Source organism: Pan paniscus, chromosome 1, assembly GCF_029289425.2.
Source record: "Pan paniscus chromosome 1, NHGRI_mPanPan1-v2.0_pri, whole genome shotgun sequence".
NCBI lineage: Eukaryota > Metazoa > Chordata > Mammalia > Primates > Hominidae > Pan > Pan paniscus.
In genome coordinates, this window is record NC_073249.2 from 95,579,296 (window position 1) to 95,601,217 (window position 21,922).

General features: G+C 42.7%; 1 protein-coding gene across 50 annotated transcripts in view; it reads right to left on the bottom strand.

The window, feature by feature from the left end:
• UBAP2L (ubiquitin associated protein 2 like) overlaps nt 1–21,922 on the bottom strand; it is a 51,146-nt gene that overhangs the window by 16,803 nt on the left and 12,421 nt on the right. For 27 of the 50 annotated variants that reach the window (XM_063605080.1, XM_063605094.1, XM_063605083.1 and 24 more), the window contains exons 5-15: nt 19,960–20,128; nt 19,428–19,523; nt 18,107–18,152; nt 17,582–17,694; nt 13,121–13,173; nt 11,387–11,472; nt 8,305–8,476; nt 5,247–5,445; nt 3,364–3,641; nt 3,029–3,201; nt 598–787 (exon numbers count right to left, since the gene is read on the bottom strand). In XM_063605080.1, the coding sequence (XP_063461150.1) occupies nt 598–787; nt 3,029–3,201; nt 3,364–3,641; nt 5,247–5,445; nt 8,305–8,476; nt 11,387–11,472; nt 13,121–13,173; nt 17,582–17,694; nt 18,107–18,152; nt 19,428–19,523; nt 19,960–20,128 (1,575 nt within the window). Of the gene's footprint in view, nt 1–597; nt 788–3,028; nt 3,202–3,363; nt 3,642–5,246; nt 5,446–8,304; nt 8,477–11,386; nt 11,473–13,120; nt 13,174–17,581; nt 17,695–18,106; nt 18,153–19,427; nt 19,524–19,926; nt 20,129–21,922 lie in introns of all 50 variants that reach the window. The other 23 variants (XM_063605074.1, XM_063605076.1, XM_057302474.1 and 20 more) reach the window with 1 other exon arrangement.

Genomic DNA, 21,922 nt, shown 5'->3' on the forward strand with positions numbered 1-21,922 from the left:
GACTATCCAAAAAACCAAAATAGGAACAAAAATTAAACAACAAAACTGAGATATACCAACACTGTGTGACCAAAAGCAAAAGAAGGAAACCCTACAAATTGTTGAAGACACCCCAAACCTAAAACAGATAGAGGAAAGGCCCAAAGTCCACATCCAGTGATTTTTGGGGAAGGGTAAGTACAACAGTTCAGCCACACCACCTATTCCGCTGGCTGCATCTGACACTCACTCCACGTCACCTCTGGCACATGCTGTCTCCCTCACCATGCCAGGACTTAGCAAGGTGAGGTCTACTGACACGCACCCAGAAATCTGGCAATCACATCTTCCCAGAAGACAGGACAGGCTCTTGAGACTGATTCTACTAGAGGCAATGAATTTTTAGTACAAAGAGAATGGTTTCCTGGCTCTTCAGTCTCCGGGATTGCTGATAAGAACTTTTAATTCACTAGCCACAGATGTGTGCCTTTTTCAAATTCTCAATCACTACTTCCAAAGTTTCTTAGCACCACTTGCTGAAAAGTAAAACACTAATATTTAAGGAATTTTTGCCCACTATTCTCCTAACCAATTCCCAAGGGTTCATGAAGCCACTACCTTTGCCTGAGTCAGGTCCTTTTGGGGTGATGAAGAGATGGAGCTGGGGTACCGCCGAGTCTGTGTGGATCTCTGTTCATAAAGAGGGCCCTGAGCATTATTTTGGGAGGTATAGGTTGTCGACTGAATTGGGCCGCTCTGATAACCAGACTCCTGACTCTGGTTAGATGAAATTGTAGAGGATGATTCACTGTGAGTAATGAAGAGAAAAATCTCAGAGAAACAAAATAGAGCATATCTACTCATACTAAGGAAATCGTGGAGATCTACTAGTGGAATAACTTGATTTGAATCAAGAAGAAATTTTTCAGCAACAAATAGAAGAATCTACCAAAATTTCCTCCTGATAACACTAGGAATCCCTACCTTCTATAGCACCAGAGATCTGAATTAAGAATTAATCTTAAAAAAACATCTAGGCCAGGCGCAGTGGCTCACGCCTGTAATCCCAGCACTTTGGAAGGCCGAGGCGGGCGGATCACGAGGTCAGGAGATCAAGACCATCCTGGCTAACATGGTCTCTACTAAAAATACAAAAAAATTAGCCGGGCATGGTGGCGGGCACCTGTAGTCCCAGCTACTTGGGAGTAGGCAGGAGACTGGCATGAACCTGCAAGCTCGGCGCAGCTTGCAGTGAGATCAAGCCACTGCACTCCAGCCTGGGTGACAGAGCGAGACTCCATCTCAAAAAAAAAAAAAAAAAATCTTAAAAACATCTTCAAGTCTTCAAGGAAGAGAAAAGTCCCTTGGCTCCCCCCTACATTTTGCTGTTATGAGAAAAAGTGGACCCGGAAGCCGTGGCTCATGCCTGTAATCCCAGCACTTTGGGAAGCCAAGGTGGGCAGATTACAAGGTCAGGAGATCGAGACCAGCCTGGCCAACATGGCGAAACCTTGTCTCTACTAAAAATACAAAAAATAGCCAGGCATGGTGGTGGGCGCCTGTAATCCCAGCTACTCAGGAGGCTGAGGCAGGAGAATCACTTGAACCTGGGAGGCAGAGGTTGCAGTGAGCTGAGATCGTGCCATTGCACTCCAGCCTGTGTGACAAGAGCAAGACTCTGTCTCAAAATAAAAAAGTGGCTAAATGTCGGTATACAGGATACATTACTCTTGGCCCCTTCTATACATTATAACATGGACCCTAAGCACAGGAAAAGCCATCTTTTGTTCACACTCATTTTAGAGAATTCTGAATTCTAGGCTCCCTCAAGAACCATATAAGATTTGGGCCGGGTGTGGTGGCTCACGCCTGTAATCCCAGCACTTTTGGAGGCCAAGGTGGGCAGATCATCTCCATTCAGGAGTTCAAGACTGGCCTGAACAACATGGTGAAACCCCATGTCTACTAAAAATACAAAATTAGCTGGGCATGGTGGTGCATGCCTGTAATTCCAGCCACTAGGGAGGCTGAGGCAGGAGAATTGCTTAAACCTGGGAGGCAGAGGTTGCAGTGAGCGGAGATTGCACCATTGCACTTCAGCCTGGGCAACAAGAGCAAAACTCTGAGCCAGGCGTGGTGGCTCATGACTGTAATCCCAGTGCTCTGGGAGGCCGAGGAGGGCAGATCACCCGAGGTCAGGAGTTCAAGACCAGCCTGGCCAACATGGTGAAACCCTGTCTCTACTAAAAATAAAAAAATTAGCCGGATGTGGTGGCACATGCCAGTAATCTCAGCTACTCAGGAAGCTGAGGCAGGAGAATTGCTAGAACCTGGGAGGCAGAGGTTACAGTGAGCCGAGATCACACCACTGCACTCCAGCCTGGCAACAGAGCAAAACTCCATCTAAAAAAAAAAAAAAAAAAATCTGGGCCGGGCACGGTTGCTCACCCCTGTAATCCCAGCACTTTGGGGGGCTGAGGTGGGTAGATCGCTTGAGGTCATGAGTTCTAGACCAGCCTGGCCAACATGGTAAAACACCATCTCTACTAAAAAATACAAAAATTTGCTGGTTATGGTGGTGGGCACCTGTAATCCCAGCTACTCGGGAGGCTGAGGCAGGAGAATCGCTTGAACCCGGGTGGCAGAGGTTGCAGTAAGCCGAGATTGCACCACTGCATTCCAGCCTAAGCAATAGAGTGAAACTCTGTGTTTAAAAAAAATTTTTTTTTGTAGAGACAGGGACTCATTATGTTGCCCAGGCTGGTCTTGAACTCCTGGCCTCAAGCAATCCTCCTGCCTTGGCCACCCAAAGTGCTAGGATTATAAGTGTCAGCCATCACACCCAGCCCCTAAGTGGCATATTTCTACCTGTTTAGTTACAGATAACCCTAATAACAATATTTTAAAGCACTAAAAATGCTATGACTGACTACTTTCCCCCTCAGCCATGCAGAGGGGCTTGGCCTCTCCAGAGTTCCAGAAATTTCCCACAGATTAAAAAAGTAGTAAAGGTTAATAAGAGAGGTCTTATGGTTAATGTTCCCTCTACCTGGCCGTGCTGGTATACAGGCTACTTGGAGCCTGGCTTGAAGAGGCGCTCGTGGTGGGGGTGGACTCATAATCAGAAAGGACAGGCTCTGACCCAAACTGCAATGCCCCAAACTGCAGGTTTAGCCCTGAGATATCTGCTGAGCCAGGCATCTCCACAGCCAGAGCAGGAATCTATAAAGTTGAAGGAGAAGAGAAAGTAATGGCTTTAATACAACCTTACTAAAGACTAAAAAAAACCCTTCCCTTTAAATTTCCAAACTTACCCTTTTAATCTCAATTCTCAAGCCCCACACCCCTTGCCATAAAATGGTATCTACCTAAAAGTTTAAGTACCTTAGAAGTCAAGGAGGCTTTTTTCTTCTGCTGTTTCAGTTTCTGCTGAGCCGGCTGAGGGCTAGAGGACTGGTTGTCTGAAGATCCAGGCGACATCTGTGGAGCCGACGTGGATTTGCTTGGCAGAGGAGAAGACGGAGGTGGAGGTGCAGCTGTGGAGGTAGCCACTGCAGGTGACTTCTCCTGAAGGAACACCTCCATCATGGTTGAAGATGGGGTAAAAGCCTGGCGCTTTGTAAAGGGGCTGTGCACTGTTGAATCACTTGGGCTCTTCAAATCTGCAAGAGGAAACCCAGTATATGAAGCCAGAGATGCTAATGAATCTCAAGGAAATGCTATTGTCCTGCACTAGCACCATGAATGAGGACTGTAAAAATCAGAAACTCATATAAGCAGGCCCTCTTTTGGGGCTTAATCTCATTTCTATAGGTGACAATCACTGGATTACATCTTTTTTTTTTTTTTTTTTTTTTTTGAGATGGGAGTCTCGCTCTGTCACCCAGGCTGGAATGCAATGGTGCAATCTCAGCCCACTTCAACATCCGACTCCTGGGTTAAAGCGATTCTCTTGCCTCAGAGTAGCTGGGACTACAGGCGCGCGCCACCACGCCTGGCTAATTTTTGTGTTTTTAGTAGACACGGGGTTTTGTCATGTTGGCCAGGCTGGTCTCGAACTCCTGACCTCAAGTGATCCGTCCGCCTCGGCTTCTCGAAGTGCTGGGATTACAGGCATGAGCTGCCGCACCTGGCCTACAACCATCCTTAAATAAAGCCTAATTAAATCAACATTACCCTGTCTGTGTAAGACAGGAATGCACAAATTGTCCAAGTTTAAAGTACCGCAAGTTCTCATTTAACATCCATAGGTGCTTGGAAACTGGCTTTAAGCAAAAACAAGGCATGGCACATCTTGGCATAACATTGTTTCCTTCAACATGATTTCATTATAATGTTGATGAGGAAAAAAAAATGGCCAGGTGCAATGGCTCACGCCTGCAATCCCATCACTTTGGGAGGCCAAGACCAGCAGATTGCCTGAGCCCAAGAGACACACCTGGGCAACACGGAGAAAACCCATCTCTACAAAAAATTAAAAATTAGCCAGGCATGGTGGTACAAGCCTGTGGTCCCAGCTACTCAGGAGGCTCAGGTGGGAGGATTGCTTGAGCCCAGGAAGATGAGTGAGCCAAGATAGTGCCACTGTACTCCGGTCCGGATGACAGAACTAGACCTTGTCTTATGTTTCGCATAAAGTCGCAAGAACCTATCAATGACATTAAGTGAAGACTTACTGTGTAAGGTCTTAAGATGGCTAAGCCTAAGAACCTGGAGGCAATATGTTATTTTCAAACACTGAAGATAAATCTAAGGAGAATAATAATAATAATTAAAACCCCAATCAACAGAAGACTGCAACTATGTATATGGTTAAAATTTTTTTTTTTTTTTTTTTTTTGCGGAAAGCTAGCTTCACACTAGCTCACCCTCCCTAGGGGCTGGGACCACAGGTGCACACCACCACACTCAGCTAATTGAAAACAATTTTTTTAGAAATGGAGTCTTGATATGTTGCTCAGGCTGTTCTTGAACTCCTAAGGCTCAGGCTGTCCTCCCACTTCAACCTCCCAAAGTGCTAGGATTACAGGTGTAAGCTACCATGCCCAGCCTCTAAATGTGATGAGAAATATATAGCCTCAAATTTTATTATTCCCCAACTTCTTGAATTCAGCTTATTTGATTAGGGGAAATACATGTGGGAAGGTAACCAACTAGCTGCCCCTTTTCTTCACTTCAGGACACATTCTCCACCCCCTCCCCCTGCTAGCCTCTTGACAGTAATGCTCCAATGCTTTAAAGATTCAAGTCACTTTCCATCTTCTCACCATACTGCACCAGTGATGGGGATTGTGTCGTCGAGCCCATGTCCCAAGAGGAGGTGGTGGTGCTTCCAGACTGAGAATGCTGAGCTGCCAACTGAGCCAGGGCTTGGGCAGTCTTGAATTGCTCCAAGAACTGGGAGCCCGTAGTACTGCCGCCTTTAGCTTCACCGACATCACCAAATCCTTTCCCTAACATGCTCACCTGTAGATCAACAAAGAGATGAGAGAAACCTACAGCCAGTAACCTTGTTCAGCTACTCATAAAGACACTTATCCAGACCGAGAGCCAGTATAGATCAGGCAAGTAAAGAATACTGTCACACTGAGTATACAGCATAGTCCACTAGAGTATAGGACCTAGAGTCAGACTGTCTTAGATTGAAATCCTGGCTATGTAAGCTTGGAAAAACTATTTTTTAATCTCTCTTTCCTCATCTGGAAATAGGAATAAAAGTAAAGCTGTAGGAGGATTAAATAAATTAAAGCACTTAATACATGTATGGCACATAGTAATCACTAAAAAAACAGAGCCATTAAAACTTCATATCATCATTACTTCCTTCTCCCTGCTTCTCAGGGATAAAATTTGGCTGACTGGAGAATTTTTGTTTTTGTTTTTGTTTTTGAGACAGAGTCTCGCTCTGTCACCCAGGCTGGAGTGCAGTGGTGCTATCTCGGCTCACTGCAAGCTCCGCCTCCCGGGTTCACACCATTCTCCTGCCTCAGCCTCCCGAGTAGCTGGGACTACAGGCACCCGCCACCACACCCGGCTAATTTTTTGTATTTTTAGTAGAGACAGCGTTTCACTGTGTTAGCCAGGATGGTCTCGATCTCCTGACCTCGTGATCTGCCCGCCTCGGCCTCCCAAAGTGCTGGGATTAGAGGCGTGAGCCATCACACCCAGCCGAGAATTTTTAAATCAACCAATACAATTAACATAAATGTAATATAAGATTTTATTTTGCCATTAAGGTCCTTGCCCTTCTCATTAAAAAAACTCAAAAGAAACAACAATTAACTGGAGCCTCATCTCGATGCTGCTAATAACTAGCACAGAGGCAAAAAGGAAAAGTTAAAGGGCATCCCAACTTCTGCACTAGACAATCAAGTAGCAAGTCAGTATCATTTGATTGTTTTCTCCATGTACATACAAGTTCTATAGGGTAATCACTGGGCCAAATGCGGTGGCTCACGCCTGTAATCCCAGCGCTATGGGAGGCTGAGGCGGGCAGCTCACCTTAGGTCAGGAGTCCTAAACCAGCCTGACCAACATGGTGAAACCCTGTCTCTGCTAAAAACACAAAATTAGCCAAGCGTGTGGCGGGCGCCTGTAACCCCAGCTACTCAGGAGGCTGAGGCAGGAGAATTGCTTGAACCCAGGAGGTGGAGGTTGCAGTGAGCCAAGATCGCGCCATTGCACTCCAGCCTAGGCAACAAGAGTGAAACTCTGTCTCAAAAAAAATAAAAAATAAATAAAAAATAAAAACAATTAAAATTACCTAGTGTTCACTGTATTATACATAAAAATATAAAGAAACTCCCATGTTATTTAGCTCTATTAAATTTTAAGTGAAATTAATCCTCTAACATTTATTCTCAATAGAAAGGAAATTACATTATCTAACATATTGATTAGTACAGGCAACAAAAAAACAGAATAGTATTTATATTTAGTTTTCACATTTTTATTTAAAAAAATTTTTTTTAGAGAAAGGGTTTCATTCTGTCACCCAGGCTGGAGTACAGTGGTGAGCTCAAAGCTCACTATAGTCTTGAACTCCTAGTCTCAAGCAATCCTCCCACTTCAGCCTCCAGAGTAGCCGAGACTACAGGAACGTGTCACTGTCCCCAGCTGAAAACATCTTTTTGATATCAAAAGTCTGATTTCGTTGTAAATTTTCACAATTCCAGACATTAAGAGGGCAATTAAGAGACATAGATCACATAATCACATTTTCCAGTCATTTATCTTTAAGGGTTGGTAGTTACTTCTTGATCTTCATTACACCTTCTTACAACCTTTGTCCTATTTTCTTTCTTCTTTTTCTATTTAATCCCAACACTTCTCTCCATTTCCCTTCTCCTCCCACCTCTTCTCACCTGTTACCTTTCCTATGTGGCAGGACATCGACCACCAAATTACTAACTTAACACACACAAAAAACATTTTAAGACAACAATTAAAAACTACCCGAGTTCTGAATTAGTAGCTAGCTTGGCAGTTTTCTAGTTAAACTAATTACTCTAACTGGAAAAATAAAATTATATGCACACACATGGTCTGCTTACAACTTTAGTATCCCTCCATCAAAAAATAGGAGAGAAAAAGAGAAAAAAAGAAAAAGCAGTACTTCTCAGGACTCACTGACTATGAGAAAACTGGTACTTGTAGCATCTTTGTTTAGTTTAAATGATTCCTTTGATGTAGTTAATGACCTTGGATGTTTTAAATGCTCTTGAGTCAACAAGTAATATGTCATAAGTTCTAAGTTATTTATAATATCACTACTGAAACCACACTTGTATAGCCACCTTTGGGAAGATGGGAAGGACTAGCACTTTTATCCCTATTTACATAGAAATGGAGACACAGCTAGTAAGTGGCAGAAATGGGAAGACCATAGGTTTCTGGAGGCCTTGTCTACAAATACCTGGTTTAAGTAAATATACAAGACAATTCTGATCCATCAAGAAATGGGGAACTGCTACAATCTCCCATCATAGTTTAATGAGGGCTGCAAAAGGATTAAAATGTACTGACAAGTTTATGTCATTGATTTTCTCTCAAGAGTAATGGCAAATGGTGTTCATTCAGCACAATGAGTAGTCAATAAATAATGTTAACTTATTCTTATAAGAATATTCAGTCTGTCCAGAACTAAGTCCTCTCTTAGAGCTACCCCCTATTACCCAACTCAAACATTTCTACAACCAAGTCTGCTTAAGAAGACAAAGAGGATGCTTCACCTGCCAAAAACCTGACTGTCTTTGGAAGGAACTGTGTATGTGTGCTAGGATTAGCAGGAAGGTTTGATTAGGATAAACCACGTTTCCTACTCACCATACTGTGATGAGAAAATGTGTTCCCTGAAGCAGGCTGTGATATGGCAGTCTGCTTCGAATTACTGAACACCAGAGGCTGGGCCAGAGAAGGAGCCTGAGACGGATCCAGATTAGATGAATCATTCTCCATTGTAGATGGTGTCTTCCCCAGCAGAACAGCAAGGTCAATTCTAATGGAGAAGGGAAGGGATCTTCATGAAGAATGACTGAACACGCTAACATTCCCCAACACTCAAATCAGATTAGATCAAAATGAAGCCACTTGCTGGGGCTTCTTCTAAAAGGGTTCAAACACAAAGCCTTGAAATGCTTAAATTTCCCAAAATAACTGATGCATAAGAGTCACTACAGTATATAGCTGAATTCCACTGATGTTGCCAATAATAATGGTTAATTTTTTAAGTGAAGTTATTAATTTAATGAAATATCAAATGCTAGTTTTTGTTTGTTTGTTTGTTTCGAGAAAGTCTCGCTCTGTCACCCAGGCTGGAGTGCAGTGGTGCGATCTTGGCTCACTGCAAGCTCTGCCTCCTGGGTTCATGCCATTCTCCTGCCTCAGCCTGTAGCTGGGACTACAGGTGCCTGCCACCACGCCCGGCTAATTTTTTTGTTTTGTATTTTTAATAGAGAAGGGGTTTCATGTGTTAGCCAGGATGGTCTCAATCTCCTGACCTCATGATCCGCCCGCCTTGGCCTCCCAAAGTGCTGGGATTACAGGCATTAGCCACCGCACCGCACCCGGCCTCAAATGCTAGTTTTAACATGGCAGCTCAATAACTCAGCCAAAACTTATAAGTACTTATCCATGATTTTAATACTGAATACCTGTCATTACCAATTCCTAAAACAGAAAATCATATACCAGAACACTGGAATCTTCCAATGGCTTTAGAACAGGGGCAGTTTGGGAGATATTTTTTCCCACAATTTTCGTAAAATTTCAAAAGTTACCTGTGGTATAATATATACTTGAGCTTTGCCTTGTTCCTGGCATGGAGCTCCTAAAACATTTAGAATTTCCTAAGTGATAGTGTCCTTTGTTACTCATAACACACTTCTTTCAACCATACCTGAATGCTAATGAGGTAGCCCAGGGTGGGGCCCCAGATAGTTTCAGGATGAGGGTTGGTCACTAGAAAGACCAGATAAGGCTGGATGCAGTGGCTCACACCTGTAACTCGGCACTTTGGGAGGCCAAAGCAGGCGGACACTTGAAGTCAGGAGTTTGAGACCAGCCTGGCCAACATGGTAAAACCCTACTAAAAATACAAAACTTAGCCTGGAGTGGTGGCGGGTGCCTACTATCCCAGCTACTCGGGAGGCTGAGGCAGGAGAATCGCTTGAACCTGGGAGGCGGAGGTTGCAGTGAGCCAAGATTGTGCCACTGCCCTCCAGCCTGGGCAACAGAGTGAGACTCTGTCTCAAAAAAAGAGACCAGGTAAGAGTGTTGGAACTTTCAGAAGCCCCTCCCAATCCCACCAAATTCCAGGGGTGTAGGCGACGTGGCTATTAAGTCCAATCACCAATGGCCAATGATTTAATCAATCATGCCTAGGTAATAAAACTCATAACAATAAGATTTGGAGAGCTTCAGGATACCTGCAGAAGACAAGGAGGTTGTGTGTGCCCCACCCACATACCCATTCATACCTTGCCCTACTCATTTCTTCCGTTTAGCTGTTGCTGAGTTGTACCTTTATAATAAACCAGTAATGGGCCAGGTGTGGTGGCTCACATCTGTAATCCCAGCACTTTGGGAGGCTGAGGTGGGTGGATCACCTGAGGTCAGGCTGGCCAACATGGTGAAACGCTGCCTCTACTAAAAATAAAAAATTAGCTGGGTATAGTGGTGCATGCCTGTAATCCCAGATACTAGGGAGGCTGAGGCAGAAGAATGGCTTGAACCCAGGAGGAGAAGGTTGCAGTGAGCCAAGATCACGCCACTGCACTCCAGCCTGGGTGACAGAACAAGACTCCGTCTCGTCTCAAAAACAAAAACAAAAAAACAGTAATGGCAAGTAAAACTCCTGAGTTCAGTCATTCTAGTGAGTTATCAAACTGGATAAGGCGGTCATGGGAACCTCCAAATTTGTAGCTGGCTGGCAGAACCTCTGAAGTTGGGGCACTCTTGTAGAACTGAGCTTTCAACTTGTGGGGTCTGCATTAACTCTGGGTAGTTAACGTCAGAACTGAATTTTTGAGCTATCAGGCTCAGGTCTAGAAAAAATTCAAGAGGTTTCCAGGGAATTAAAAATATTCCCTGAAGAGTGTATCTCCTACCACTGATCCCTAGAGATTTAAATTCTAAAACGTTTATTAGCTGGATCCTGCTGATCCAAAGGAAAAAAACAACTGTTATACTCAGTGGGCTCAGAGAACAGGAGAATAAACTGCTGAATAGTTCTAAAAGATTCAGAAATAAATGAAAACATTTCCACTTTTGGCTCTTCTTTCCCTGACTTACTTCAAAACAAGTTATATACTCAATGCTGGTGATATGAAAGGCTGATCTTTGTAATTAAAGTGCTATTTGCAGGGAGAATCAACTTTAAAATTGTAACATATAAACTTCCATTCAGTAGATTAACTAGTACTAACTCTTAGAAGTCTCTCCATCAACTGGCGCGGTGGTTCATGCCTGTAATCCCAGCACTTCGGGAGGCAGAGATGGGCGGATTACCCGAGGTCAGGAGTTCGAGACCAGCCTGGCCAACATGGTGAAACACCGTCTCTACTAAAAATACAAAAATTAGCCAGGCGTGGTGGCACACGCCTGTAATCCCAGCTACTCGGGAGACTGAGGCAGGAGAATTGCTTGAGCCCAGGAGGCAGAGGTTGCAGTGAGCCGAAATCGTGCCACTGCACTCCAGCCTGGCCGACACAGTGAGACTCTGTCTCCAAAAAAAAAAAAAAAAAAAGAAGAAGTCTCTCCATTAACTTAAGAGGAATGTAATGATGTAATGTAAGTTGGTTATTATTATTGACACCATGGGAGTTTACAAAGGCCAGTGCCACTTCTCTTTACAGTAATCTCAGTAGATGTGTTTAAGAAATGGTACTAAATTTTACTGCACACTTGCCTCTGACCAGCAGTGATTGTCACATTCTCCGCAGGCAGAGGCACTGAAGACACATTAGAGGCAGTGAAGATCTTGGTCTCAGAAAGCTGGAAAACAGAGGGATTAGTCACTCTTGGTGTCAGGGATGCTACAGTCAGAAACTTGGCATAGGTAAGGGGAATTCAACAACAAGAAAAAGTGAAAGCCCTATAAAGAGAAAACTATCTACCCTGAGGAATCCTGAATGGATTGACTTTCAAGCCCTTCAATATATGCTCAATAGTTTTAGCCAAAGAAAGAGTAGAAGCAAGGAACCCAATAAAATATAGTGGAGTCACATGATCATATGCATAATGAACTTACAGGCATGCTAGACATAAAAAAATAAATAAAAGAAAGAAAATCCCTCTATATTTTCCCATTACAGTTCCCAACTCCCACCTCTTCCCAAACCACATTTGTCTTCTACTACTCCCTTCACAGCCCCACCCCTCCCAAAGAAAGATCATAACCAAGATGAAGAAATAAATAAAAGAAGTTCATTTTTAGCTTTTGAGCAGTAAGGGCCCAAGTGCTGGTGAATTAAGGTTTTTTGGGAGATCGTTTTAACTAGATGTTATTTTTGCCTTAATATTTGACTTTGTGACATTTAGTCCTTCCACTATTAAGGCATCAAACTTAGGTAAGCAAATGCAGGGATTAACTTTTCCTACTATTCAAAAGTTGATTTGGGTTTCAGTTTTATTTCTTGATTTAAATCGCTAAAGCACAGAAAATCCACTCTCCCCTCAATGCCCAACACCATGTATCATTCTCTGAAAGTTGCTTAAGCGGACAAGCCAAATCTCAGAAAGGAACATAATTTGCCCATTTTCACAAAGCAGTCTAGTTCATTGATTATACAATAGAAAATAATCACCCTGTGATGCTGATGCCTCTGAAATTTAAAAAACCCAGAATTGGCAACCAAAACAGTCTTCACATGTCATTTCCTCTTATCACAAAAGCTGTCTTGCCTAACTACATGAAAGTATAGAAAAGTACATAGATTAAAAATGTTAAAACAAGAGTTTATCCATGATCACTGAAAACCATAATTCACAGCAGAAGCTTGACTGTGACCAGGAATCAGCAAAATTCTTACTCAGATAGTACTCAAATGAATTCACAGAGCTTGTTTACGTGCCACCCATCTATGAGGTTTCCAAGTTAAGTCAAGCTGGCAGATAGCCAATTCTACAGATATTCATCTCAATCACAATTATACAGTTGGGCTTCAAATAAATACAAGGGTTCCAGAGTCAACCAGATTACAAGTTTGAGGATTTGGTACCACAACACTCGCTTTGGATCCACTGCCAATCCATTACAGGACCTTATAGCAAATACTTAAATATACCAAGTAGTCATGTACCACCAGCAGCTGTTACTCAATGCACTACCTGCCTAACTCCACTTCTGGTGCCCTACCCAACCACCAATCTCTTCCTGGGATAAATCCGACAATCAGATATTGGACTTACACAAGTGCACTTGCCCTTTCCATAGTGTGGTTCCACAGAGTCCTGTTCATGCCCAGTCTCCTTCATATAACATATGTGAAATGTTCTGGCTCAGAACACTATTTTGGATGTAAAAGTTTTGGGTCAGAATCTTAAGGGTGAATTTTGAGGGGTAGAAACATACCCATTTTCTATCCCTAAACAACACTTAGGGATAGAAGGCATTAGTGAGGAATGACCTGGGAATACCTACATCTTCATTCCAATCTTCAGTCCCCCACTCCTCTGTTGCAGTCCTCCATGCACCTGAGAATAAAGAAAAATAGTGAAGTAACTTCACTATTAAATGCCAGTACAAAGCATGTGTAGAAAACATCAATGTATTAATTTTTTTGGCAGCCAAAAGTATGACTAAAATTTAGTAATCAGAAGGCCAGGTGTGGTGGCTCACACCTATAATCCTAATACTTTGAGAGGCCGAGGTGGGTGGATCACTTGAGGTCGGGAGTTCGAGACCAGCCTGACCAACATGGAGAAACCCTGTCTCTACTAAAAATACAAAATTAGCTGGGCGTGGTGGCGCATGCCTGTAATCCCAGCTACTCGGGAGGCTGAGGCAGAAGAATGGCTTGAACCTGGGAGGTGGAGGTTGCGGTGAGCTGAGATCGCAGCATTGCACTCCAGCCTGGGCAACAAGAGTGAAACTGTCTCAAAACAAACAAAAACAAAAAACAAAACAAAAAAACAAAACAAAAAAAAAGAAATTCTTGGGCTTCAAAGGTAAGGAAACACTCTTTAGAAAAGGATATCTCAGAGTACCAGGGTTTTAATAAGATTATGATTTCATAGCTACTTTCAGTTTTTGTTACAAAGCAGGGATGGGGGTGGGGGGGACAGACAGACAACCACCCAATGCTCGAAGCAATATCTTTAAGGTCCTCAGGTTGATTTAGTGGTCAATTCAGTGAAATGGCAGCAGCCAATTTAAACCATAACATGCAAACTACACCTATTTATCTAGTATAAGACAAAAAATACTGTAGGCAGTCTGAAGGATAGTAGCACTGACAGAGAAACACAAATGGTTACCACATATGGTTAGTGAATGAGCACAAATGGTTAGTGAAAGAGCAGTGAAGAAGGGTGGGTTTGAAACCCGAACTGAGGGCATTGAAAACTATCTGCTATGAGAATTAGATTAAAAATGCATACTCAGCAGAAGTCAAGTTTATAGATCTTATTGGTTTAACTGTATAAGAAAAGCCCCTATAGAGCTGTTCTCTTCAAAAGACAATGAACAAGACTGAAAAATCAGGTATGAATGATAGTTACTGGCCTAACCTTACTCATATAGAACTTGAAATCTGACCTGCTATGGTCATGGCACAGACAATGGGAGTATACACTGTCCTTGTGTTTGTTGGTAATACCGAAGCTGGGATACAGTTTCTACTGGAGAAATCCAAAAGCAATCAAACCACCTTCCACATTCCGTTTTTGTGCTTCATGTATACATATATTTTCAGGAAAAAAAAATGTCCTTTCTTAAAAAATAAGGGTGAGAATTTCTAACGAGAACCAGGATTCTTCCCTTCAGCCAAAGGCACAGTAAAAACAAGAACCTGTCTGAAGAAGGGACAAGAGCACCCTTATTTTCTTGCTAGAATAATATATATTAAATAACTCTTCAATCCTTCCCTCCTACTGGAAAAAAGCTTATAAGAATGAAATGAAAAGTCTGACATTCAGATGCTGTGCCACTGAAGAGAAGTATTCTAACACCACATTAGAAGTATTCTAATACAAAGCCCATCTAAAATTCTTCTAAACATTTAACAATGCAAAAATCTTCTTTCTTAGAGGAAAATATATTCATTGTAAAGACTTTCCCAGGAAAATATTAAAATTGCACCAGGGAAATCCTAAACCACTTAATAATGACAATATTCTCAAAACCAAAGTCCAATCTCAGTACAGACAAGCTACAAACCACATTCTTTTCTCCTTCTTCATTGATACCACACTTTCTTCTCATTGACATCCATCTTATCCTGGCTCGATGGAATCCAAGTTGCGTTAGCACTTATACACAATCCTAGAGTTAGACATGATCTAACAGGTTATTTAATCTAGGCTCTTAATGCAAGAATTTTTTTCTGCACACTGATGACTTCAACTGGGATGGAAAGGAGGAACGTAGATACCTAACTGGTATGTTCCTATTCAGGATATACGGTCACGGCTGAGGAAGAGAGAGAGCTGAGGAAGCATTAAGGAACAGAATAGATGGAAATGCTCTAAACAACAGACTAGGGTTTCCATTCCATTAGCAGAAAGCAATCAGTGTAACTGTCAAATATTCATTAAATGAACAGAAAGGTAAGTGGACACAGAAAAATGAGAGAAAAAGGCAGAAAGAGAAAAAGCAGAAAGACATAAAAATGACATATCCACAGATATTTCAGCTCATAAAAATCTACAAAAATATCTGGGGCAGTTAGGCACCTGGATGTATCATACCAGGAGCAGTCTGGGGGATAATTTTGGGGGATAATTTGACCCCTCAACCCCAATGAAATCAAGTCCTGAAACAAAAAAAAAAAAAGAAAAGAAAAGAAAAAACAACCAGTGAAATTTTGCTTGTAAATGAGAAAGTCTGCCCCAATACATAATCCCCATTGTACCTGTGGATATTTTAAAGGTAGGTTTGGATTTTTTTTTTAATTTAAAGGGGAAACTGAAGTTTGCTATCAGGAAAACACAAAAAGAAACCATGCATGAAGGTATGTTCATATCATGAAATTAACAACGACCAGGCGTGGTGGCTCACACCTGTAATCCCAGCACTTTGGGAGGCCAAGGCAGGTGGATCACTTGAGGTCAGGAGTTTGAGACCAGCCTGGCCAACACAGTGAAACCCCATCTCTACTAAAAATACAAAAATTAGCCAGGCGTGGTGGCGTGCACCTGTAGTCCCAGCTACTCAGGAGGCTGAGACATGAGAATAGCTTGAACTCAGGAGGCGGAGGCTGTAGTGAGCCAAGATCGCACCACTGCACTCCAGCCTGAGTGACAGAGCAAGACTCTGTCTCAAAAAAGAAAAAAAGAAAAGAAAAAAAAAATTAATGACAATGGGAATTCATGAAGCTATAACCAACCCTTTTGCACTAACAAGACGATAGTGGCGTCACATTCAGCCACAAATCAGATTTCCAATTCCAGCCTTCCACATGTGCTCCCTTTTCTACTCAGTAGAAATTAACACACACACTACCTTTCGCTGTTTTTCCAACCAGATCCTTACTGAAGACAGCTAAGGCTAAGGACTGGGACCCCATGCCTGAATTTCTATTCACAACTAAAAACAAACTTTTCAACTTCCGCCATCTTACCTGCCAAAGATAAAAAGCCAAATACCCAGGAATAAGCTACAGCTCAAAAACAGTAACTTATTTGTTATTGAGACTGCTACCACTGCCTCTACAAAGCCATCAAGAGATGAATGAAGAACAGTTCTAATGCCTCCGAAGTATAGTAAGTTAAACTATAACAGGACATTTCGTAACTAAATGATGCAGAAATTCAAAGATACCTATCTTGTAACTCAACTTCAGCCTCCACCCATGAAATGTGTTAAAAATGAATTTATAAGATAGCAACTTGGCAAACAAAAAGCAGACGACATTCAGAGCCTCAGGAATAATATATTGTAGGAAAAAGGTGGAAAACTATTTGTGCCAAAGGCTCTCCTAAAGGCCCAGAGATCACGTATCTGTGAAAGGTGACAAGGCAAATTTAAACAGGTAAGGAGTCAAACATTTCAGGCCCTACTCATCCCCCTTTGTAAGAGGAAAAAAAGCCTTAGGCTCTCATGTGTTAGCTCAGCCAGAATGAGGCAGCTGTTCAAGAAAGCACTCCAGAGTTTTCTTACTAAAATGAACTGCTCTTATTAAAAGTGGCACACGTATCCACCCCCAAACACATCTTAGGTGTATACCACAGCTTAACATATCCTTAAACATTTATATCCAGCCCAGACGCAGGCACCAAAGTCAGTTAACAAAAAAGTAATCTTATTCAAACCCTGAATACTCCATCACACCAAGAAGGCTGTTCAACGGGGCACCAGAAAGGCTAGAGAGATTTCGAAATCTTCTTGTTCAGATACTGACGTGTCCCAAAAATAAAGGGAAAAAAAGGATATTCTTATCTCAGTAACAGAAAACAAATAAATGGATAGTGTGGACTTTGATTCTAGGCCTTGTTCATCTTTACAAGCAGTGGCTTGATTAATTCTGGCTATCTTTTCAAAAGGCAACACTACCCTAACATAAACACTAGAAAATACACTTGGACCTAATAGCAGTGACATAGCATAGTTGAAAGGGCACGGACTTTCAGGGTCAAACAATGCTGAGTTCAAATACTAGCAAATTTATAACCTCTCTTTCGGCCTTAGTTTTGTCATCTGGAAAGTGATGATAAATAATGATTATTTCATACAATATCAAGCAGCATTAAGCGAAATAACATGTGTAATGTGCCCATATGCACGTTACATAAACAGTACACACAGTAATACAACTGCCAGCCCTTTCTCACCCTATCTCCATAACCAAACACTATTCCTCCACGTTTTAATGTAAGTATAATCAGAAAAAACTATTTCCTTAGATTCCCAGAGACAAGAAATGAATGATAAATGGTCACTCACTCGTCCCATCATCTGGTTCAAAGTGGCCAGTGTTGTTCCACGTATTGCCGCTGCTATTGCCATAGTTATCATCAGTATTGGCTGGCTCTGCATAATCAGCTGGGTTAAAGGTTCTGGAAAAAATAAAACTTAAGAGTCTCTGACCTCTAAGCAGCTTTGGCAAATATTAAAGAATCAAAATCTTGACTGCATCCTTCCTAGTACAAATCTATCATGGCCCCATTCTATAATCCTGGGTGTCATCTACTTTTTCTCACTTATCACTCTACCCAAAATTTCATGGTATAATCTCAACATATATCTAAGATATTCTGAGAAAAGAACAGGTATATTGATTCAAATAAAGATATATAAAATATAGGTAATGATCCAGGTGGTAAAGGTTTATCCCTAAGAAATGAGCCCTAAGTCCCCATATCTTTCTGACCATACAGTCTAGAAATCATTCTGATCATTTTGGTTAAGGCTGCCTACAGTAATTTTTAAGGGAAAAAAAAATTAAGACACTAGATCAATGAAACTTACCCCATTCCTTGAGCAGAAAACCTTCCTCCTCGCCTACCAGAGCCACCTAAAGAAAGAATGAGAAAAAGAGAAGAGAGATGTATTTTAGAAGTTGATATAAAACTTCCTTGCCAGGCAGGCACAGTGGCTCCCGGTGGTAATCCCAGCACTTTGAAAGGCTGAGGGCGGGCGGATTGGTTGCATCCAGAAGTTCGAGACCAGCCTAGGCAATAGAGCAAAACCCTATCTCTATAAAAAGTACAAAAATTTGCTGAGTGTGGTGGCACACACCTATAGTCCCAGCTCCTTGAGGGGCTGAGGCAGGAGGATCACTTGAGTCCAGGAGGCAGAGGCTGCAGTGAGCTAAGACCACACTACTGCACTCCAGCCTGGGTGACAGTGAAACCTTGCCTCAAAAATACAAAAAACTACCCTGCCAGCTGAGGCAGCTCTGGAATAAAAAGTGGTTGATACTATCAGATGTTCTTTCTCTCTGTCCCATGTTACATATCAGTAATAGAGCAGGACAATCATTACTGTTGAGAGATTTGTCTTTTGCTGCTCAGACTACCATGTCCTCAAGCAAATACAATACTAGCAATAAAGACTAGAGGAAATGACATCTACCTTCTTTCTCACTCTCCCCTTCTGCAATCTCTAGTATATGCATGACACCTCAGGAATTAACTAACTAGACTTCATGTTAATTTGTTTTTAAACAAAGTAGACCCTGGAGCCAAGTGCTGTCTCTCGCACCTATAACCTCAGCACTTTGAGAGGCCAAGCAGGAAGATCTCTTGAAGCCAGGAGTTTGAGACCACCCTGGGCAACATATTGAGACTCCATCTCTACAAAAGCATTTAAAAATTAGCGAGGCGGGCACATCACTTGAGGTCAGGAGTTCGAGACCAGCCTGGCCAATGTAGTGAAAGCTCGTCTCTACTAAAAATACAAAAATTAGCTGGGCATAGTGGCACACGCTTGTAATCCCAGCTACTTGGGAGACTGAGGCAGAAGAATCGCTTGAACCCGGGAGGCAGAGGTTGCAGTGAGCCAAGATCGCGCCACTGCACTCCAGCCTGGGTGACAGTGCGAGACTCCATCTCAAAAAAAATTAGCCAGGCATACTGGCGGCCACCTGTAGTCTTAGCTACTAGGGAGGCTGAGGCAGGAGGATCACTTGAGCCCAGGAGTCTGAGGCTGCAGTGAGCTATGACTGTGCCACTGCACTCCGGCCTGGGTGAGAGTGAGACTACCTCCAATAAAAAAAAAAAATAAAGCAGACCATTAATGAATAAAGAGTAACCTGCCCCCAATATCCATCCCCCAACAAACTGATCACCTCTGCCTCGGCCACGGCCCCTTCTGCCTCTTTCTGTTCCTCTTCCAGAAGGCCCTCCACTCTTGGTGCCATCCAATCCATTTTCCTGACCTCGAACTGAAATAAAAATAAAAATTAAAACAACAACAACAACAAAAAAACCAAACCACAGATGGCCAGAGCACAGTCAACAGGATATATACAAATATATAAATGGTATGTAATATGGTATTGGAAATTAAAAAAACAACGAAGAGAAAATGAGCTGGAAGGATGGGAACATGTTTCTCAGGGAATGGTAATATGCCTTAATGGAGAGCTGCAAGTCAAATTTAACTTTATAAATGACTACAGGGTAATCTCATGCCAGACTGGTGGCAGTTGGTAGAAAAGGCCACATGCAAGAGATGTCAAGGTCTCAGAACAGATGATGGCAAGAAAAGCAAAAGGATAATATAATGGTTCCTAGGTCCTGACTAGCAGGGCCCTGGCACATCCCTAGAGTCTAGACATTACTGACCCACAGCTGGTTTTGATAAAGCCCCATGCATACACTCTCGTCCACGGCTGGCACCTCTCCCCCGTCTTGGTGGCCCACCACGTCGCCGACTATAGTCTCTGTCCCGGTCTCGATTTTCTTTGCCTTCCTCATTGGATTCCGTCTGGCCACCATCCTTCTGGCCTGAGACTCCCTTCTTCTTCCCGACCATCTCCCAGGAATGCTATAGAAGGGTAGAGCATTCATATCTAATCAATATGGAGTGCTATCAGGACACTAGAGATGAAAGCTGGGATGACTGATTGACTTAACCATTCTCCACTCAGCATCCATGTCTAAAACACTTCCATTAGTTTGCTTTTACTTCTGTTTAAATATTTTATACATATCACTACAAAAAGTAAAGTCCTTTATTTTTTATTTATATTTATTTATTTATTTATTTATTTATTTATTTATTTATTTATTTTTTGAGACAGAGTCTCGCTCTGTTGCCCAGGCTGGAGTGCAGTGGTGTGATCTTGGCTCACTGCAACCTCCACCTCCCAGGTTCAAGCGATTCTCGTGCCTCAGTCTCTCAAGTAGCTGGGATTACAGGCACGCGACACCATGCCCGGCTAATTTTTGTATTTTTAGTAAAGACAGGGTTTCACCACGTTGGCCAGGCTGGTCTCTCAAACTCCTGACCGCAGGTGGTCCACCCACCTCGGCCTCTTAAAGTGCTGGGATTACAGATGTGAGCCACTGCACCCAAAGTGCTGGGATTACAGACGTGAGCCACCAAGCCCAGCCATAAAGTCTTTTTTGTAGGGAAGGTACTTATAGGAAACAGACTGCAGGGATCACTTCCAAGAGGATTACAAAGACCTCTATCTAATTCAGTCACTTAGCATATTAGTCAAAGGACCGAGTTATTGGTCCCTATCTTTCAAGTGTTATTTCCTGGGCTAAAAAAAAAAAAGAAAAAACTAATTTCCTTCGGAGTCAGTGACCCACAACTTTTTATAGCATCATTCATACCAAATAAAGCAAAAAAGAAAATGTTTCTAAAAGTTACCTATGAATTCAGAATGAATGAGCAGCACTCTACTCTTGGGCACATTCTCTAATCTCACCCATAAATTTAGGAGGAAAACAACTAGAGCTACCTACCTACAGACACACACACAAACACACACATACAGCAATTTCATTTAAAAGATCAGGCTGGGTGGCCAGGTGCGGTGGCTCACACCTGTAATCCCAGCACTTTGGGAGGCCAAGGCGGGCAGATCACGAGGGCAGGAGTTTGAGACCAGCCTGGCCAACACGGTGAAACCCCGTCTCTACTAAAAATACAAAAATCAGCCAGGTGTGGTGGTGCGCACCTGTAATCCCAGCTACTCAGGAGGCTGAAGCAGGAGAACTGCTTGAACCTGGGAGGTGGAGGTTGCAATGACGCAAGATCGCACCACACCACTGCACTCTAGCCTGGGCCACAGAGCAAGATTCCATCTCAAAGAAAAAAAAAGGGCCAGGCGCGGTGACTCACGCCTGTAATCCCAGCACTTTGGGAGGCCGAGGAGAGTGGATTGCCTGAGGTCAAGAGTTTGAGAACAGCCTGGCCAACATAGTGAAACCCTGTCTCTACCAAAAATACAAAAAATTAGCTGGGCGTGGTGGCAGGCGCCTGTAATCCCCGCTACTCGGGAGACTGGGGCAGGAGAATCGCTTGAACCCAGGAGTCGGAGGTTGCAGTAAGCTGAGATCCTGCCATTGCACTCCAGCCTGGGCGACAGAGGAGTCTCCATCTCAAAAAAAAAAAAAAAAGAAAAAAGAAAAAAAGGTAAGGCTGGGTGTGGTGGCTCACACCTATAACCTCAGCACTTTGGGAGGTCGAGAGGTCAAGGCAGGAGGATCATTTCAGGCCAGGAATCTGAGACCAGCCTAGGCAACCAAATGAGACTCTGGTCTCTACTAAAAATTTAAAAATTAGCCAAGTATGGTGGTACACTCCTGTCACCCAAACTACTTGAAG